The 22,254-nt window shown below is 47.1% G+C and overlaps 1 protein-coding gene across 5 annotated transcripts in view; it reads right to left on the minus strand.

Annotated features, from left to right (window-relative positions):
* WDR59 (WD repeat domain 59) overlaps positions 1–22,254 on the minus strand; it is a 136,091-nt gene that overhangs the window by 68,524 nt on the left and 45,313 nt on the right. For all 5 annotated transcript variants that reach the window (XM_063945591.1, XM_063945594.1, XM_063945592.1 and 2 more), the window contains exons 9-10: positions 19,462–19,539; positions 821–977 (exon numbers count right to left, since the gene is read on the minus strand). In XM_063945591.1, the coding sequence (XP_063801661.1) occupies positions 821–977; positions 19,462–19,539 (235 nt within the window). The remainder of the gene's footprint in view (positions 1–820; positions 978–19,461; positions 19,540–22,254) is intronic.

Here is a 22,254-nt window from a genome sequence, read left to right on the forward strand (position 1 = left end):
CATGTTACAGATAAAAGCAAAGGTGCAATTGATTACTTGCAAAGTTAATTACCGATGACTACTGCACATTGCTGATACCATAAAGATGATCTTCATATGGGAGTTTATCATTACAGAAGCAGAGTTTTCCTTTAATTGTCCAGTGTAGACCAGTCCACAGGGCTAACAGTATCCCATGAGGGTAACAGTGATAACACCTGTGTAAAGCATTAATCAGGTGCTTTGCAGTACAGGTTGAGTCTCCCTTATCCAAAATGCTTGGGACCAGAGGTATTTTGGATATGGGATTTTTCCGTATTTTGGAATAATTGCATACCATAGTGAGATATCATGGTGATGGGACCTAAATCTAAGCACAGAATGCATTTATGATACATATACACCTTATACACACAGCCTGAAGGTAATTTTAGCCAATATTTTTTATAACTTTGTGCATTAAACAAAGTGTGTCTACATTCACACAATTCGTGTATGTTTCATATACACCTTATACACACAGCCTGAAGGTCATTTAATACAATATTTTTAATAACTTTGTGTATTAAACAAAGTTTGTGTACACTGAGACATCAAAAAACAAAGGTTTCACTATCTCACTCTAACTCAAAAAAGTCCGTATTTCGGAATATTCCGTATTTGGGAATATATGGATATGGGATACTCAACCTGTATTACAGTGCAGTTACCATGTGCTTTCCCTCTCCCCGCACTACTCTTTCGTAGATCAGTACTGTCCTAAGATGATCATAATTCCTGTCCTTCTACCCCACAAATGACAACTATCTACAATGTTGATAACACAGGAGAGTAGACAGACCTTCCTTCTGCTTTCTCCACTGGAACTCAAGAACCACATCATCGTGTCCTACAAATATATGGACTGGGGAGTGAAGGTCGTAGACGTTCCAGAGCAGAAGACTGTTCTCTCTGCGCAGCTGTGGGACCATGACCGTCACCAGGCCATTGCTAAAGGGCTTAAAGATACAATAAATGACCATTCATTTTCAAGTCTATATAAAATTCTAAGATACAGTAATGGTGAAGTTGTAAAATTAGCATTAAAAAAATTGCAAAAAATTGGTACCAGGGTGGCCTCATTCCCTCTAGCAGGCCATGAGATAAGAAGGATAGTAACAGGGAGGCCTCACTCCCTCTAGAAGAATATGAGATAAGGAGGATGGTATCAGAGTGGCATCACTCCCTCTAGCAGCCCATGAAATAAGAAGGATGGTACCAGGGTGGCCTCACCCCCTCTAGCAGCCCATGAGATATGAAGGATGGAACCAGGAAGGCCTCAATCCCTCTAGAAGAATATGAGATAAGGAGGATGGTATCAGGGTGGCCTCTCTCCCTCTAGCAGCCCATGAGATATGAAGGATAGTACCAGGGTGGCCTCACCCCGTCTAGCAGCCCATGAGATAAGAAGGATGGTACCTGGGTGTCATCACTCCCTCTAGCAGTCCATGAAATAAGAAAGATGGTACCAGGATGGCCTCACTCCCCCTAGCAGCCCATGAGATATGAAGGATGGTACCAGGGTGGCCAAACGCCCTCTAGTAGCCTATGAGATATGAAGGATGGTACCAGGGTGACCTCACTCCCTCCAGCTAAGAAGAGACTCCTGTAGGTTTTAGAATCTCCTTCCAAGAACCTCTTGTGTTACAGGCCGGCTACAGAGACTGTATAACATAATATTTCAATTAATATTTGTCGGGCAAAAATGCAATAGTGACTAGCAGCCTTCTTCCCATACAACATAACACAACGCAACAGAGGAGTGCAGTGAACCAAGCTTTCTTCATGGGCAAGTGCTTGTGATCCTAATTACATTGGGATGTCATTAAGAAAGATTATAGGGACCTAGGCCAAAAATGAAAGGCAAGGACATCTAAGGTAATATTCTCTGAAATATTACATGTGCCACGCGCTAGTCCAGGGAGGGAGAGGGAGATTAGGGAGGTAAATGTTTGGCGCAGGGACTGGTGCAGTAAAGAGGGGTTTGTGTTCTTAGAACACTGGGCGGACTTCTCAGTCAGGCCCCATCTTTTTTGTCGCGATGGATTGCACCTGAATGAGGAGGGGGCAGTGGTGCTGGGGGGGAAAGGATGGTTAGAAGGTTGGAGGAGATTTTAAACTAGGTGCCTGGGGGCAGGGATTAGAAAGAATTAGTGGGACAACTAGAGAGCGAAGAAAAATGGGATGTATAAAGTATAATGAGGGTGGAGAGGGGGGAAGGAGAAAAATAGTCAGCGATGGTAATTTAAGGGAAACTCAGGTTCCTAAGGAAACGTTATCCACAACAAAACTTACGAATCAGGGAATTACCAAACTTAAGTGTATGATTACAAATGCAAGAAGCTTAACAAGTAAAACGGGGCAGAAAACAACTGCACTTAATGACCAATATGATATAATAGGTCATTACAGAGACATGGTGGGATGATTCTTACGACTGGGCGGCAAACATGGAGGGGTACACCCACTTCAGGAGAGATAGGACTAATAAAAAGGGAGGGGGTGTTTGTCTATATGTTAAACCTTTCTTAAAACCGTAATTAAAAGAGGTCATTTATGAGGGGACTGGAGATAACGTGGAGTCATTATGGGTTGAGATTTCGGGTGGGGTAAAGATATAAAAAAAACTTTTAATAGGGACATGCTATAAACCGCCAGATATTAGTGTGTCTGACGAATTACTACTCTTGCAGCAAATCGAAAAAGCTGCAGGTATGGGGGACGTCATTATTGTTGGGGACTTTAATTATCCAGATATAAACTGGAACACCGAACCAGTAAAAACAACCAGTGGTAATAGGTTCTTAAACATGCTAAAAGATCACTACTTGTCCCAGGTAATCGAGGAACCAACTAGGCATAGGGCTATACTGGACCTAGTACTAACTAATAATGAGGAAATAATATTAAATACTAAAGTAGGGGAGACCCTAGGAAATAGCGATCACAATATGATCACATTCGTTATCAACTTCCAAAAACAACAATATAAGGGTCTAACTAAGACTTTTAACTTTAAGAAAGCTAATTTCATATTGTTGAAACAAGCAATGAGGGACATCAACTGGGAAATTGTATTTCATGGTAAGAATACTGCTGATGTGTGGGATGTTTTTACAACTACGCTCAATAAGTACACTCATTTATATATTCCCAAAGTCAACAAAAATAGGAGTAGTAAATACAAACCGATGTGGCTTAATAAGAGGGTCAAGGAACAAATGGCTAAAAAAAGGCGTGTTTTCAAAGCATTTAAGTCTGACGGAATGGTGGAATCATTCCATTTCTACAAGGAATGTAACAAAAAATGCAAAAAAGAATTCAGAGCAGCTAAAATAGAAAACGAAAAAACAAATTGCAAAGGAGAGTATAACAAACCCCAAAAAGTTATTTTAAGTACATAAACAGTAAAAGGTTAAAAAGGGAGAATATTGGGCCTTTAAGGGGCGAGTTGGATGTCTTGATTAATGATGATAGGGAAAAAGCAAATTTATTTTATAAATTCTTTTCATCAGTATTCACAAATGAGGATTGGTTGACGAGAGTAGAGCATAACATAAGCTACGATAACGACCCGATGCTAGGTACTTGGTTAAACGAGGAAGTAGTCCAGGAGAGACTAAGTAAAATTAAGATAAATAAATCTCCTGGGCCTGATGGACTCCACCCCAGGGTTCTTATGGAACTTATGTAGAGATATCGAGACCCTTATATTTGATTTTCAGAGAGTCAATTAGATCAGGAACAATACCAAAGGACTGGCGTATAGCAGAGGTAGTCCCAATATTTAAAAAGGGTATTAAAACTCACCTTGGTAACTGCAGATCAGTAAGTTTGACATCTATAGTGGGGAAATTTCTAGAAGGTTTATTAAGGGACAGCATACTTGAGTACTGGGATACCTCCAAATTATTACTAGGAATCAGCATGGTTTTGTGAAGGATAGGTCCTGTCAAACTAACTTAATAAGCTTCTACGAGAAAGTGAGCGATAATATTGATCAGGGTCAAGCAGTGGATGTGATCTTTTTGGACTTTGCTAAGGCCTTTGACAAAGTTCCACGTAAGAGACTAATTCTCAAATTAAGGGAGCTTGGGGTAGGTGACACTATTTGTACTTGGGTGAATAACTGGCTTCATTGCTCAGTGGAATACCGCAGGGTTCAGTACTTGGACCATTGTTAACATATTCATTAATGACCTAGGAGAGGGACTGGAAAGCACAGTGTCAATTTTCGCAGATGATACTAATTTATGTAGAGTAATTAATTCATACAAGGATGTTGAGTCTCTGCAGAATGACTTATCTAGACTTGAGGCCTGGGCAGATAAATGGAGAATGAGGTTCAATACAGACAAATGTAAAGTTATGCACTTTGGGACTAATAACATTCAGGCATCCTATAAACTAAATGGGGAAAATGTAGGGATAACACTAGTTGAAAAAGATTTGGGAGTGCTCATCGACAATAAACTTAGTAGCAGTACGCAATGTCAAAATGCAGCAACAAAAGCTAATAAGGTGTTAGCATGCATAAAACGGGCAATGGAGACAAGGGACGAGATTGTAATCCTGCCACTGTATAAATCAGCAGTGGCCAACCCGTGGCTCTTGAGCCGCATGCGGCTCTTTCTTTATTCAAACGCGGCTCCCCGACACTCAAGGTCACGTGACCACAACAGATCTGCAAACCGCTGCACTCGGTCCAGACACACAGCAGCACTATGGGGACTAAGAACTTAGAGAGCCAGATACTAGAGGTGAGACACCCACCGGCAAACAGAAGACACAAAGGGCTGCTGCAGTGGTGCGAGTTGGGGTGGGGGTGGGGGGGTGGAGGCTGTAATGACACATGAGGGTGGGCTGGAGTGACACAGGAAGGTGCTGACTGGAGACACATGGGGTAGCTGGCTGGAGTGACACAGGAGGGTGCTGGCAGGAGTGACACATGGGGGTGCTGGCAGGAGTGACACATGGGGGTGCTGGCAGGAGTGACACATAGGGAAGCTAGCTGGAGTGAAACAGGAGGGTGCTGGTAGGAGTGGCATATGGGGGAGCTGGCTGGAGTGACACATAAGGAAGTTGGCTGGAGTGATACACAGGGGAGCTGGCAGGAGTGACACATAAGGAAGTTGGCTGGAGTGATACACAGGGGAGCTGGCAGGAGTGACACATAAGGAAGTTGGCTGGAGTGATACACAGGGGAGCTGGCTGGAGTGACACATGGGGGAGCTGGCTGAAGTGACACAGGAGGATGATGGCTGGAGTGACACAGGAGCGTGCTGAAGTGTATTATGTGGACATGGTTTTTTTTTATTATTTTATGTGGAAGTGGCTTTTTCAATGTACTTTATGTTGGCTCTAGCTTATTCAATATTTCTCCTTCATCCACTAGGGGCCACTGGAGTGCAGATACAATGGGGATATAGTAGGCAGTAACTGGGAGCTGGCACTTTAAATTTATAACCATGTGACTAGCTCCTCCCCTACTATCTCCCCCCTCCAAGCCAGTCTTATTTTAGTGCCCGAGTGAGCTGGTCACTTGGCTCTTCTCTGAAGATTTTTTATCTCTTTTTCTTATTTTTTCTTATTCTTTCTTACACTCACAGACTGGCAGCTCTGCCACTGCCAGTCTGCACCGCGGGAGGCTGCCGGCGGGGTCCCATCGCAGCTGCGTGCGGCTCGGGATGGGCCCCGGCTGAAGGAGACACTGAGCTCTCCGTAGCTGGCCGGACACCGCTGCGTGCGGCGCGTGTCGGGGCCGCTCCGTCGGCAGAAGATTCCGGCAGCACGGCAGCAGTAAGTAACAGTGGCCGGACACCGCTGCATGCGGCGCGTGTCGGGGCCACTCCGTCGACAGAAGCCGGACACCGCTGCGTGCGGCGCGTGTCGAGGGGCCTCTCTATCATCTGCAGTGGTGAGTAAACACCCCCCCTCCACATTGTTGTATTACATTGCTAAGCCACATATGCTATATGGAGAAGGCTGTAGTGTAGTGGACTAATGCTACAGATTCCTAGGCAGGCATCCTGGGTTCAAATCCATGCCTGATCTCATACTAATTTGTAATACTTTTATTCCCAGTCATACCCTGTCTGGAGTGGGTCAGGGTTAAGACTGTTGGCGCCTTTTCTAGTTTAAAATCGGCGCCATTGAGGGGGGGCGGAGCTTCATCCCGCTCTGTAAAGCGGGCTCAGCTCTCCCCGGGCAGCGGGTAAGTTTGAATTACAAGCCATAACGGGGGCGGAGCTAACTCCCGCTCTGTAGCGCGGGCTCAGCGGTTTGGTTTAAGATAGAGGGGGCGGCGCTATCTCCCGCTCTGTACAGCGGGCTCAGCGCTCCCCGCTCTCCGCCCACAGCACAGGACGCTCCCCGCTCCATCTGATCTAGCGGCGCTGACTCCCGCTCTGTACAGCGGGCTCAGCGCTCACCGCTTCCCGGCCACAGCACACATGGCCGGCGGGGGTTGCAGGGCGCTCTCCGCTCCATCTGTTATAGCGGCGCTGACTCCCGCTCTGTACAGCGGGCTCAGCGCTCACTGCTCCCCGGCCACAGCACGCATATTTACAAGTTCAAGTTGCACTCGGGGGGGTGGGGGTGGGGGGCAGAGCTTAATCCCACTTTGCTCAGCGGGCTCCCCGGCCGCGGCTCACATTGCAATGCAGCGCTCACATCTTTATAGGAGCCAATAGGGTTCGTGGAACCCAGATTCGCAGTATTCCCTGCAATGTACACCCTGTCTGTGACATGGCCCATCTATAAATACAAAAGTGTATTAAACTACCTCAATTAGGTTCACTGTAGGTGTGTATATATAGGTATGTAGATATGTGTGTGTATATATATATATATATATATATATATATATATATAATGTGTGTATGTGTATATATGTATGTATGTATACATATATAGTGGATAGAACTAAACTCTTTCACAATGTTTTATAATAACATACAGACATGGGTTCACAGTTCCACATAGCTCAGCCTTGCCACATAGCATTTCCCCCCGGCTTTTATCACAGGCTGACCGCCATTTTGGGAAACCAGCGGAGCCTCCGAGAAACATGTATTGCACCTGTTTTTCCTAATTTAGCAGTACACTACATACAGGGCGGGTGTTGCCTTCCCTTTATTATTCCTTTGTTTTCACTTAGTACTAATGCTGTTTGTATTTTGAGGAATGAATGTGGCATCAGACAAATAGCTGCTGTGGCTCGTTACACTAGTAGCGGGAACATCTGAACACGGAGACCCGGGTTTCACTCCCAACAAAAGCAACTTTAAGGAAGCTCCTATAGCCTAGTTGCTAAGACTCCTGACCCGCAGCGCTACCAGTTCAAGTCTCCGCTGCTCCAGTATGTTTATTTGAAACGTATCTGTCACTGCACGTTAGAGTGCAGAGGTTACATAGGGCTACGCCTCTTTAGCCCACCTTTTCTCTTTCCGTTTACTGAACGTAACACCCAGTCAGAGAATTCCCTGTTATGTGAGGATTGTGCGGTAGAAACATCTGCTCAGCCCTCAACGCAACTGCAGCGTACTCCTGTTTGAACAGCTCGGCTTATGCAGGTAATGTCGCTGTTAACCAGAGACCCCGTACGTTATTTTTCCTCTCCAGGTTTCTAAAAGGAGCTTGCTAACCTCCATGTTACACAACTCTGCGGATGAGAGGTCTCTCTTTGAGGAGGCGAGAGATGTCCAGGATACTGATACAACATCTCAGGATATCGAGGTGCATTGTACAGCAGTTCATCTGGTGCTGCAGGTAAAGGAGTCGGCCGCTTCACGTACCGCAGAGTTTGTCGCCAATGAAGAAATGACAGCGACTTGTCCAGTTTCAGATGAGCTGGATATGCTCCGGTCGGCGGCCTGAAGACATCCGAATGCATAATCTCAGGTTTCAAACAATGTTGGTTTTCCTATCCTTTCCCCGCAGACAGCAGGAAATGATATCAGACCTCTCCAAGGGTATATCCCTCGATGTATCGCCGGTCCAAGCTGCCGTTTCCTGAGGCAACCTTGCTAAGGGAGCCATCTGAGAGAAATATGCGACAGCAGGGATTCTACCTTGTCCGGAACAGGTAGGTTGTGGAACAATTGTCCTCTAGGTTACCGGATGGTTTGCATCAGGATCAGCGGATACCTTGGGCAGATCAGAGTCTCGATTCTTCTTTATATTCTTTTGAGGCCTCCAAGGACGTCTGTATACTCGGAGCCTGATTTTCCGCTTGGGCTGTCTTAACCCGACGACCTTTGAGGATGCGACAGTGACAGGCGGATATTGAAAATGGGCAGCAGGTTCATTACGGGCCTGGTCGGGAAGGTTCTTCTTGCCTGGATTTCTCAGGCCATTGGGGGTAAGTCCACTTTTCTTTCCCTTACTGCTGCTCCAGCTCCAAGACGGACCTATACCGGTCTTTCCTTTAGATCTTTCCATTTCGAATCCATGACAGGGGCGGTATCTCCGTCACCAAGGGATCTCAGAGTAAGAGGCAGAGGTTCAGCATCCTCGGCCAGTCTGATTGTAGGTCCTCCAACACACCCACCGCAGGTCAGACCTCCCTCCCACCTGGGAGATCCCAAGGTGGGCGCATGTCTGTGGTTTTTCTGGGAGGCCTGGGTATGCTTGGGCTAGGTTTCTCATCACAGTCGGTTACACACTAGATTTCGGAGTTCAACCGCCTCCGGGTTACCTCACCACGGGTCTGCCGGTTTACGACGACAAGAGAGTCGTCCTGCAGGCGGCGTTCCAGATGCTTCAAACCTAAAGGGTCCTGATCCCTGTTTCCGCACATCATTGGAATCGGGGCTTTTTCTCAGACCTTTGGTTTTTCCCATGCCGTAGCCAGATGGCTCGGCCAGGCCTATTCTGAATTTAGAATTCTTTCAGTCTGTGATTGCTAATTTTAAGAAAAAAGGGGTTTTAGGCTTCCTTAGTCATTAGGGATGCCTGTTTCATGTTTTCCATTGGGCTTCCTCGTCAGGTTATTCTCCAATTCGTAGTACAGAATACTCATTTCTACTGTCAGACCTTTCCGTTCGGTCTCTCTTCCGCTCCCACCGTGTTCATGGAGATCACAGGAGGGCCCTACTTCAAAGGCAGGGAGTGACGTTTGTTCCCTAACTGAACAATCTACTGATGGAAACCATCTCTGCAGTTTAGGTTACTTCTGAATATCCGGAGGATCCAGGATTTTCTGATTCGACCCGGGTCCCATTTATGCCCCTCGGTCCGTCAGAGGATTTTTTCCTTCCTCGGGACCAGTTCCTCTCTCTTTGCAGGCAAGTTGCGGCGCTGAGAGAGGTCGCCTACATTCTCCTCTGAGCAGAGAATGACAATCTTCATTCCAGGTCAGGCACCCGGGTGAGTGGACATTCCCCGGAGTTTTGTCAGCTGGTCCGCTGTTGGCAGAGAACTTTGATCGACCTCGGGTCTCTCCGACTGACTCTTCAACCCTTTACTACTCTCGGACGTGAGCTCTGGCGGCAGTAGCCGAGGATGCCCTCACGGCTCCTTGGAGTGTCTGATTAGTCTATCTTTCCTCCTATTCTGTTTCTACCTCTCTTTCTGCAACACATAAAGGGAGAATGTGCGCGCTAGTCTTCCCTGTGATTACAGTTTGGCTGCGCATGACTTGAACATCCACCCTGCAGTCTTACACAGGTTTCATTTAACGGCGTGGCTGTTCACGAGACCTTCTCAGAGGGCAGGAGTTCCCTAGTTCGGCGATACCTACTGGGCCCCGATTTTGGAGGTTACCTCGTCTCACTTTTGCCACTTTTGGGAAACTTTATGTGGTCTAGTGTGGATGACGAGGGTTTTTTTCCTCCGGTTTTTCATTTAGCCGCCGCCTTTGGTTTCTCCGGGTGGTTTGCTCGGCTGCGCTTCGACTAGTTTGACCTGACTTTCAGGTCTCTCCTTTTTCGGTTCTTTTCCAAAGGAAATTAGCCTAGCTGCCGGAAGTTCGGGCTCTCTTGCGGGGAGTACTCTTCTGGCAGCCCCCCTTTCGATTAAGGTTACGGCTGAGCGTCATACTCAGCTCTCGTTTCTTCCTTGGGTGATGTCCGCTTTTCATATAAATCTGACACTGGTGTTTTCGGCCCTCTTTGGATGTTGTCAGGGCTCACCGACTCTCTCTACAGAGGTCTTTGGCTATTTGACAGTTTTCTTCTTTGTTCTGTACAATGCTCCCGTCCTAAATGGCCGGGGTCCCAGCATAAGCTGGGCCGTTGGATACATCTGACCATCAGACAGTCTTATTTGGCGGTTGCTCGAGAGCCTCCGTTTTCCATTTCAGCGCACTCCGCGCGCTCTGGGGGACCTTCGGGGGCGGCCGCCCACGGGGTTTCCATGAATGCTTTATGTTGGGATGCCGCTTAGTCGGGTCATCATACGTTGATCACGTTTTACAGATTTGACTTTTTTGCGGCCTCTGTGTCACAGGTTGGCCGAGCGGTTTTGCAGGACTCTCAGCGCTCTCCCTCCCGTCTTGGGAGCTCTGGGACGTCCCCATTGTATCTGCACTCCAGTGGCCCCTAGTGGATGAAGGAGAAATCAGGATTTTGGTACTTACCGATAAATCCCTTTCTCCGATTCCACAGGGGCCACTGGACGCCCACCCAGCGCTGTTTCGTCCTTCTACGCTTATCGGGTTGCATGTCACTGTGTGACTGTGCGTTTTGTTCCTATTACCCTATCACTATGTTTCCAGGTTTCCTGGGTGTTATATTGTTTTAGTTGACTTAGCGAACCTCCTCTACTTTGACGTTGGTCTTTTCCAGCTCTCCTCGGGCACCGTTTTCACTAGACTGGCTTGGAGGGGGGAGATAGTAGGGGAGGAGCTAGTCACATGGTTATAAATTTAAAGTGCCAGCTCCCAGTTACTGCCTACTATATCCCCATTGTATCTGCACTCCAGTGGCCCCTGTGGAATCGGAGAAAGGGATTTATCGGTAAGTACCAAAATCCTGATATTTTATACCAGGGGCATGGCCTAGCAGGCACAAGGCCACATCCCATTTTTGCACGTGCACCTTCGGTTCAATGTCGGCTCTTAGATGTACCTAGCAAGATTTTGTGTCACTTTGTCTCTGACTGGTTGGCCACCCTGGTATAAATCACTGGTGCGGCCACACCGGGAATATTGCATACAGTTCTGGGCACCTCACTATAAAAAAAAAAGATATCTTGGAACTCGAAAGGGTTCAGAGGCGAGCCACTAAACTGGTTAAGGGGTTAGAGGCACTGGATTATGAGGAAAGACTTAAAAGGTTAGATTTGTTTACACTGGAAAAGAGGCGACTGAGAGGGGACATTATTAATATTTTTAAATATATTAAGGGACAATACAAGGATTTATCAAACGATTTGATTTATCAAAAAAATTGCTACACAGGACACGAGGACATCCCCTGAGGTTAGAAGAAAAAAAAATCCATACACAATGGAGAAAAAGAGGATTTTGGTACTTACCGATAAATCCATTTCTCTGAATCCTCTAGGGGACACTGGAGTCTTATACAGTAGGGGTGTGAAGCTTGCAACCGGAGGTGTGGCACAATCTAAAAATTAGCATTGTCTGCACAGCCGGCTCCTCCCCCTTCACATCCCTCCTCCCTCAGTTTGGAAAATTTGACCGAGAGAATAGGACGTGGAACTATAGCACATGGCGAGGAACCGAACCGTACCACGAATCAAACAGCATCCAAGAACCTCTTAACAGAAAAACTAACGCTGTTTGTACGAACTGTTAGAACAAGAACTTTGAACACAGCAGGTTGACAGCACCGAGGCGGGCGTCCAGTGTCCCCTAGAGGATTCAGAGAAATGGATTTATCGGTAAGTACCAAAATCCTCTTTTCTCTTTCATCCACTAGGGGACACTGGAGTCTTATACAGTAGGGGACGTCCCAAAGTTATCCCCGAGGGAGGGAGTGCTGTTAGTGGCCTGCAAAGCTAAACGTCCGAACTTAGAGTGTCCGGACGCAAAGGCATCAAACTTGTAAAATTTCGCGAACGTATGGGCTGAGGACCACGTCGCCGCTCTGCAAAGTTGAGTAGTGAAAACACCTCTGACGGCCATCCACGAGGCACCCACTGATCTGGTAGGAGCACCCGTCTGAACCGGAACCTGTTTGCTACAGGAAATATAAGCTTGCCAAATGGCAAGTCGAATCCATCTAGACAAAGGCTGCTTAGATGCTGGCCAACCCTTCTTTGGCCCATCATAAAGAACAAACCATGGTCCAACATTCTGAAGGACGACGTAACTTGTACGTATACCCGTAAAGCTCGGACAACATCCAAGGACACGTCCCCATCTGCGAGACCCCGGAAAGATGGGACCACAAGTGGCTGGTTTACGTGAAACCCCGAAACAACCTTAGGAAGGAAACCTGTTCTTGTACGGAGTTCTGCTCTAACCCCATGAGACATTCAAAGGACTCTTACACGATAAGGTTCCCAATTCAGAAACCCTCCTGGCCGAAGCCAAGGAAAGCAATAACGTGACCTTCCCAAGAGAGATAGTTCAAGTCTGTACTTGCTAACGGCTCAAAAGTTGGTGATCTCTAAAATTCCAACACCAAATTTAAGTCCCACGGCGCAGTGGGAGGACGGAAAGGAGGTTGTATCCTCAGAACCCCCTGTAAAAAGGTTTGTTGTAAGGATGCTAATCGCTGTCGAAATAGGATGGAGAGAGCCGAAACTGGAACCTTCAAAGAACCCAGTCTTAGTCTTCCATCTATACCAGTTTGAAGAAAAGGTAGAAGTTTGGGTAAGTGGAAGTACTTCGAATTCCACCCACGTTCCTGACACCAGTCCATGTACTTCTTCCAAATTCTGTAGTAGTGCAAGGCTGTAACCAGTTTCCTAGCAGTAATCATTGTAGGAATAGCCATTCTTGGTATCCCTCTGTTACTTAAGATCCGTGTTTCAATAACCACGCCGTTAAGCGTAGCCTGTCCAGTTCTGTGTAGGGACGGTTCCCGAGATAACAGGTCCTCTCTCTGAGGTAATCTCCAAGGATCTTCCACTAGTAACCCCCGCAAATCTGAGTACCAAATCCTGCGGAGCCAATGAGGTGCAAATAGAATTGCTTGTTTCATGGAAAAACGGAAATCCTTCTGTAACACCAAGGGAGTGTGCTGCTGGATCTCTTGTCCTGGACACACATCTGGGCCGCTGATGGTTGTTACGTGACGCCATTAGGTCCACTTGAGGTAGACCCCAACTGCTCACCACCATGTCGAAAATCTGTGGCTATAGGCACCACTCTTCCGGATATCTGTTCTGGCGACTGAGATAAGCTGCTTCCCAGTTCTCCACACCTGGAATGAACACTGCCGAGAGGAGGATGTGTCGCCTTTCTGACCACAAGATCTTTGTGTCTTCCTTTAACGCCATCCTGCTCTCTGTTCCTCCTTGATGGCTTATGTAAGCCGTCGTCGTGACATTTATCTTGAAGTGTTGACCCATGACCAGGTCCTCGGCTAAGAGAAACGCATTGTAACTGCTTTCAGTTTGAGAATTGTTTATGGGTAGACTGCTCTCCTGTCACGCCCATGTTCCAAACCTGCAATAACGGACTGGATGTACTCCATCCTGAATCTGCAAACCGTTAGGAATTTGTTCCTCTAGGATGGTACCCCAACCTCCGAGACTGGCGTCCGTTGTCCAAACGTCGAATCTCTTGCCTGCTGCGAGATTCTTGCGCAACGACCACCAATTCAAGGAGTTTCGTATGCGTGGTGGATTTCATCTGGAATGGTCGGGAATGAAGTCTGCCGTACTGGAGAGCTTCGAATGACGCCACCATCTTCCCGAGAAGTTGCACACAGAGGTGTAGAGAAACTGTCTGTGTCCTTAGTACCTGAGCCACGAACCTCTGTAGGTCCTGGATCTTGTTCTCTGGTAGGAATAAGTATTCCTACCTTGCTCCAGTGTTGAGCGTCCTGACCCAACAGGAAACGCATACCCGGGAGTCGCCCAAACTAGCGCTCATCTTATTACAGTTTGTGCAAACCTAATAAGTTTTAGACTCTACTTGGTAAGTGCTTTTAACATTTGAAGCTGCACCCCATAGAGCGCTCCTCAGTGCTTTCTCCCTTTATAATAGGAATAGAAAGACTGTAATGGGCGATTGATATGAAAGGTACACTGGATTCACCTAGCTGGACTTTTCTTTATATACTACACAAAAAAAAAAATTAAACTAAATAAAATTTAAAAAAAAATGAATAATAATATCACCAGCCGTTGCAACCTCGCACACCTAACTGTATTTCAGTTCTGAGGTCGGGGTTGTGGTCCAGTCGTTTCCTTTATTTCGTCGGGATCTGTTGTTTAGAAGTCCCTTGAAAATATATATATCATATGTTAGAATACCTTGAAAATCCATTGCAGCAGAGTCCTAATATACAAATCTCCAGTAGAGGGAGTAGTGCTCTATTATAAAAACCCCTCCTTCTGCTCTGACTGGCCAGGAAGCCTGGCTATCTAAAAGGGGCGTAATACCTCTATTAGAGCACTTTTGGCGCCTCTATAGTTGTAAAATGGCCGCCACTTACATTATATATATATATATATATACACATACACACAAATACTTTTTTTTTTTTTTTGGCCAGTCTGCCCCCTTTTCGTACCGTGTCCAAGATGAGACCGAGGAATTGAAACCGCTGAGTTGACATGAGGGTGGATTTCTGGAAGTTCACAATCCACCCATGTTGAATGAGAAATCGAAGAGATGTTCCTGAGATGAGGCCTTGATCAGTAGATCGTCTAGATAAGGGATGATCGTGACCCCTGTCTGTCTCAATCCTGTCACCACTATTGCTATGATCTTTGTAAAGATTCTTGGGACTGATGAGAGACTGAATGCCAGAGCACTGAATTGGGAGTGATCCTTCACCCGTGCAAATCTTAAGTTAGCTTGGTGAAGTGTACAAATCAGTATATGAAGGTTTCTTTTTTTTTTTTTTTTTTAACAAAAGATCTGAAGAAAATCCCGTTCCTCCTTGAGGATCCGGGACTGGTGACATAACCCTTTGTATGCAGGACTCTTTAAATCTGCCGCCTGTAATGCTCCTGCTCGCAACGGGCACCTAGGCCCTCGCACTGTAAATAAACTGACTGTGTGGCCGTGTTTGAAACTCTATCCTGTAACTCTGGGAAATATCATGTTGACCCAGACTTCTGGTGAGGCTTTGGCCCAGGCATCCCGAAAACCTTCCAACTCTGCGTCCACCAAGGGGGACCCCAGTTGAGCAGAGAGACCGTCATGCCACGGGTTTGTCCGCAGGTTTGCCCTGCCTTCCGGTGACGACTGTGAACGACCTCTACCTCTCGAGTAAGAAGTAGGTAGAAAGGTAGATTTCACTGCAGTTGTCCGCAAAATCCACTTATCTAATTCAGGACCAAATAAGATCTAACCCCCAAATGGAATAGCCTCTACTCCTGGAATCGTAGTCCACTCTCCATTCTTTGAGCCATAAAATTCTTCTAGCCGAAATGGCCAAAGCTGAGATGCAGGGCGCTATTTTACAAGCGTCCTTTGTCTCCTCACCACCATTGCTGCTACCAAATTGATTTGAATGCAGCGTCCATCTTGCGACACGACCTATCCTTTAATGCGGTCACGCTAGGCAGAGGTGACAGTGTTTTCTCCATAAAGGCGCCACCTCCCCCTAAGCCATTACCCTCTTTGATAAAGGATAAGTAACTTCAAACCTCCTTGGCACTTGAAAGCGTTTATCAGGTTGCTTCCAAGTTTTCGCCAGCTGAGTCTGGAGTTTGAGGAATAGGGAACACTACTGGCAGCGACTTGAGGTATCCGAATAAATCGAAAACTCTCTGGTTCCTCAGCTCCTTACTTCTTGAAGCTTAGGATCTCCATAACCACTTCTAAAAGGGAATCTAAACTCCTGATCTAAGGCAGGCTCAATTATCTTGCCTTTTCATGTATAATAAGACCCTCTTCCTCCTTTGTGTAAGATAGGGAGGGTTCTCTTAACCGCCTTGCTTAAAGTTTGCGCAGGAAGGATTAATTTAAATCAGAAATTCCTCCATGGTCTTTGAGAATCCCTCAGCCCTTTCTGACTGCTGTTTGCGGGATTTTGACATTTCTTTTGAAATATTTGTCAGAGCTTGCTCCCATGACCTTGGCGGAGCCTTGCTCCAGTGTTGAGCGTCCTGACCCAACAGGAAACGCATACCCGGGAGTCGCCCAAACTAGCGCTCATCTTATTACAGTTTGTGCAAACCTAATAAGTTTTAGACTCTACTTGGTAAGTGCTTTTAACATTTGAAGCTGCACCCCATAGAGCGCTCCTCAGTGCTTTCCCCCTTTATAATAGGAATAGAAAGACTGTAATGGGCGATTGATATGAAAGGTACACTGGATTCACCTAGCTGGACTTTTCTTTATATACTACACAAAAAATTTTTTTTTAATTAAATAAAATAAAAATAAAAATTAATAAAAATATCACCATCCGTTGCAACCCTCGCACACCTAACTGTATTTCAGTTCTGAGGTCGGGGTTGTGGTCCAGTCGTTTCCTTTATTTCGTCGGGATCTTTTGTTTAGAAGTCCCTTGAAAATATATATATCATATGTTAGAATACCTTGAAAATCCATTGCAGCAGAGTCCTAATATACAAATCTCCAGTAGAGGGAGTAGTGCTCTATTATAAAAACCCCTCCTTCTGCTCTGACTGGCCAGGAAGCCTGGCTATCTAAAAGGGGCGTAATACCTCTATTAGAGCACTTTTGGCGCCTCTATAGTTGTAAAATGACCGCCACTTACATTATATATATATATATATATATATATATACAAACAGAGAACCCAGCACTCACCAAAGTAAACTCACTTATCCTCAACAATTCAATAAATAAATGATGGGGGTTTAGTTGGTGGATTGGCCAATGCACGGAAGCCTGTATACCGATTCAAGGTACCCCACCTTCATACAGGTCCTACACTATCACAGAGTCTTAAAACCTGACTACCACACTGCTGCATTATCTGCCTGCTAGATGTAATGTGTACCTGCCACAGACTTTATGGCTTTTAAAGGCACACTAGTCACCTATTGCACTGGCTCAAAGATGATTGCTAAAAAACAGCTGAGACAGGTTCAGGATAATAAAGTCCACACAGGGGTGCATGAGAAAGCTAGTGGCCACGGTTAATAAGAGCTAACCATAGATTAACCCCTTCATATACACACAGAGTAAAAACCACAGCACTCACCGCACCAGAAGCGGGGCTCATATTATATATATATATATATATATATATATATATATATATATATATATATATATATACACACACAAATACTTTTTTTTTTTTTTTGGGGCAGTCTGCCCCCTTTTCGGCTGCCCCAAACAACTACATGTCTGCGAGTACAAGACATTATTGGCATAGTGTACTCAGCAAGGATGAGCCGAATGTCATCGGGAACACATTACCTTTCTATACATTCTCCCCCCCCCCCCCTCCTTGCCATCTTCCCCAGCCCTCCGTTGGCGGTGGGAGGGGACGAGAGACTGCTTGAGCGGGCGGCGGGAGGGGAAGCGCCCCGTTGTTTTAAGTGGTGGCGACATGTGGGGTTGCTGCCGCTGACAGCCGCGCTGCGTCTCCCTCAGCCCTCCGTCTGTAGAGGAAGGGGGGCGGGCGGGGGAGCTGTGAAGCGGGAGTGTAAGCCGGCCAGGGAGTGTGTCTATAAAAGAAAGTGAGCGACGGGGGAGATGCGCTGCTAGCCTGCCAGGGCTTAAGTTATAGGAAGCCTGGAGGCAGCAACGTATGAGAAGCCTCTGCTCGTTCCCCCGTCATCTTTCCAAGTCCACCGTGCCATGCTTATACTAGCGCCGACGGCGGGAGGAAGTGTGCGGGGGGATATAACCCGGGCCCCGACGGGTGTTGGGGAAGCTGCGGCTGCTAGCCGCGAGAAATGTCAGAGCGCCAGTGGAAGGAGGGGGGGCAGCGGGGGAAGCTGCGGCTGCTAGCCGCGTGTGTGGAGCCACAGCAGCTCTTTTTCACAACACCAGTGGAAGGAGGGGGTCGGCGGGGGAAGCTGCTTAGGGCTTAGTGCTAGAAGGTAGCAGCGTTGTGTTCGGTCCGCAGGCGGAAGTCTGTTAAACTGCCTCCTAGATCCATGAATAAGTTTAACTGTAACTAGGGCCCTTTACCACCAGTACTCACTGACTCTGTGCTCCAGATTTTCTGAGGAGAGATGCAGATCCCCTTTAGTAGGGATCATTGTCTCTCTCTATTCAAGACTTTTGTCCCCCTTTTCATTAGGTTGACGCAGCCTTAGTTAGTTTCTTTTGTAATGGAGCAGGAGCTCCCTTAGTGCCTTGTACCTCCTTGGTACAATTTTTCAAACTGACGGAGGAGGGGCATGAAGGAGGAGGAACCGGCTGTGCAGACAATGCTAATTTTTAGATTGTGCCACACCTCCGGTTGCAAGCTTCACACCCCTACTGTATAAGACTCCAGTGTCCCCTAGTGGATGAAAGAGAAAGGGTTCTTCACAGTAAGAGCAGTAAGGATTTGGAATTCTCTGCCAAAGATAGTATTGGTGGATTCAATCAATAAGTTAAAAAATGGATTAGATAAATTCCTAGCAGAAAAAAATATCCAAGGATACAGCATTTAATTTATATAAAAAAAGAAATGATAATACAGGTTGAACTCGATGGACATTTGTCTGTTTTCAACCTCAACAACTGTGTAACTATGTAACTGACAGACTGAAGCGTCACTGTCCAATATGTCTTTGCCAGATGGCAAGGAAATGAAATCTCTAGAGAAGGGGTATTCAACGTGTGGCCCTCCAGCTGCTGTGGAACTACACATCCCAGAATGCCCTGCACAGTTCTGCTATTAGGGCATGCGTAAACTGTGGCAGGGCATGTTGGGACGGCTGTAGAGTAACAAAGTCATGCTAATATTTTGGTGGTATCGTTCCTTAATTACAGATGTGTCCTCATACACTACTGCAGCAGTCCCACCTTATAGCCCTTCCCGGCACACAAGATCCTGTGCGATTTGGCTTGCGCTCAGCATCCTGTTCGATCTAATTTGTGTGTTAATCGCAACGCGACAAAACCACTTCACAAGACTCCACAGATTAATCTGATGTCTTTTTCATGTCAAGGTTAGATGAGCTTCATCTGCAACTTTGTACATATTTAAAACTAATTCCTGTGCAGTTAAAGTCATAGCCCGGTGTCTCTGGTACAGATTGGTGTTCTGCTGCGTCTGCGGTGCGAGTTCGATGCAAATTTAAAGAAATAAAATGCTATCTGATTCAGATTGTGATGGATAAAACAATCTGATAATGAAGAAGTCAGGGTTACCGACTGACTAAAACAGACTAGAGCATCTGTATCCGCAACATGTCATGTCCAGAGACTGTACTTACTGTGTAACGCGCCTTCCACACAGGCACCTGACAGGCCAGGACACTCAGGAACTTCCGGGGCTGTCGTGAATCCCAGAACTGAAAATGGGAGAAGAACTGTTTTCTGAGAATAGCGCCAGTGTGAAATCATCATAAACTGGACAACATCAAGCAGCCCAATATTTACTATGGTATCAAGATGCTGGGTGTATCTGCAATTGTCACACACGGCATACATATATGTATTACATTACTGATAAACGCAATCATATACCCTGGTGTACACCTGGAGCGCTCACACATTTGTGGAAGGGGGGGGGGGGGCTAAATAATCTGCCATAAAGATCGGAGTAATCTGCACTGTAAGACATAAATGGTAGAACTGTCACTCTGTAACAAATCAGCAAGGGAAAGAGCACAGCTCTGGGCCTCTACATGACATGACATTTTCTTACAGCTGCGGTCCCTGACATAACTACCTAGAGACATTTGCGGGGGTGTGGCCACTGGGGAGTTGCCTCTACATGACATGACATTTTCTTACAGCTGCGGTCCCTGACATAACTACCTAGAGACATATGCGGGGGTGTGGCCACTGGGGAGTTGCCTCTACATGACATGACATTTTCTTACAGCTGCGGTCCCTGACATAACTACCTAGAGACATTTGCGGGGGGGTGGCCACTGGGGAGTTGCCTCTACATGACATGACATTTTCTTACAGCTGCGGTCCCTGACATAACTACCTAGAGACATATGCGGGGGTGTGGCCACTGGGGAGTTGCCTCTACATGACATGACATTTTCTTACAGCTGCGGTCCCTGACATAACTACCTAGAGACATTTGCGGGGGGGTGGCCACTGGGGAGTTGCCGATGCGCCCCGTCATGTCATGAGAGACTATGGGGTGCATGCAGAGGGGGCATGGTCAGTGCATTATGGGAGGTGCGGTTACAGAGTCCCTGCTGGGCGCCTACATAGCCGCATCCCTGATCCTCCCACTATATAGCTCACAGTCTGTGGCTTCCTGCTGCCTCCATTCCCCTCCTCACATAATGTCACTGCCCCTGTCACATGCAGCCCTGTCCTCACTGACACATCACTCATCTCCTGATATACTCTGTGCTGCTGGGGTACACCGCTCCTCCCACTATATAGCTCACAGTCTGTGGCTTCCTGCTGCCTCCATTCCCCTCCTCACATAATGTCACATGCAGCCCTGTCCTCACTGGCACATCACTCATCTCCTGATATACTCTGTGCTGCTGGGGACTCTTCTCCTCCCGCTATATAACTCTCAGTCTGTGGCTTCCTGCTGCCTCCATTCCCCTCCTCACATAATGTCACTGCCCCTGTCACATGCAGACCTGTCCTCACTGACACATCACTCATCTCCTGATATACTCTGTGCTGCTGGGGACTCTTCTCCTCCCGCTATATAACTCTCAGTCTGTGGCTTCCTGCTGCCTCCATTCCCCTCCTCACATAATGTCACTGCCCCTGTCACATGCAGACCTGTCCTCACTGACACATCACTCATCTCCTGATATACTCTGTGCTGCTGGGGACCCTGCTCCTCCCACTATATAACTATCTGTTGCTTCCTGCTCCCTCCATTCCCCTCCTCATATCATGTCACTCCCTGTCATGTACAGCCCTGACCTCACTCATCTTCTTCTGTGCTGCTGGGGACTCTGCTCCTCCCACTATATAACTCTCAGTCTGTGGCTTCCTGCTGCCTCCATTCCCCTCCTCACATAATGTCACTGCCCCTGTCACATGCAGACCTGTCCTCACTGACACATCACTCATCTCCTGATATACTCTGTGCTGCTGGGGACTCTTCTCCTCCCGCTATATAACTCTCAGTCTGTGGCTTCCTGCTGCCTCCATTCCCCTCCTCACATAATGTCACTGCCCCTGTCACATGCAGACCTGTCCTCACTGACACATCACTCATCTCCTGATATACTCTGTGCTGCTGGGGACCCTGCTCCTCCCACTATATAACTATCTGTTGCTTCCTGCTCCCTCCATTCCCCTCCTCATATCATGTCACTCCCTGTCATGTACAGCCCTGACCTCACTCATCTTCTTCTGTGCTGCTGGGGACTCTGCTCCTCCCACTATATAACTCTCAGTCTGTGGCTTCCTGCTGCCTCCATTCCCCTCCTCACATCATGTCACTGTCCCTGTCACATGCAGCCCTGTCCTCACTGACACATCACTCATCTTCTTCTGTGCTGCTGGGGACTCTGCTCCTCCCACTATATAACTCTCAGTCTGTGGCTTCCTGCTCCCTCCATTCCCCTCCTCACATCATGTCACTGCCCCTGTCACATGCAGCCCTGTCCTCACTGACACATCACTCATCTCCTGATATACTCTGTGCTGCTGGGGACTCTACTCCTCCCACTATATAACTCTCAGTCTGTGGCTTGCTGATGCCTCCTTTCCCCTCCTCACATCACTCATCTCCTGATATACTCTGTGCTGCTGGGAACCCTGCTCCTCCCACTATATAACTATCTGTGGCTTCCTGCTCCCTCCATTGCCCTCCTCATATCATGTCACTGCCCCTGTCACATGCAGCCCTGTCCTCACTGACACATCACTCATCTCCTGATATACTCTGTGCTGCTGGGGACTCTACTCCTCCCACTATATAACTCTCAGTCTGTGGCTTGCTGATGCCTCCTTTCCCCTCCTCACATCACTCATCTCCTGATATACTCTGTGCTGCTGGGAACCCTGCTCCTCCCACTATATAACTATCTGTGGCTTCCTGCTCCCTCCATTGCCCTCCTCATATC

The sequence above is a fragment of the Pseudophryne corroboree genome, chromosome 11 (genome assembly GCF_028390025.1).
Source record: "Pseudophryne corroboree isolate aPseCor3 chromosome 11, aPseCor3.hap2, whole genome shotgun sequence".
In the NCBI taxonomy this organism is placed as follows: domain Eukaryota; kingdom Metazoa; phylum Chordata; class Amphibia; order Anura; family Myobatrachidae; genus Pseudophryne; species Pseudophryne corroboree.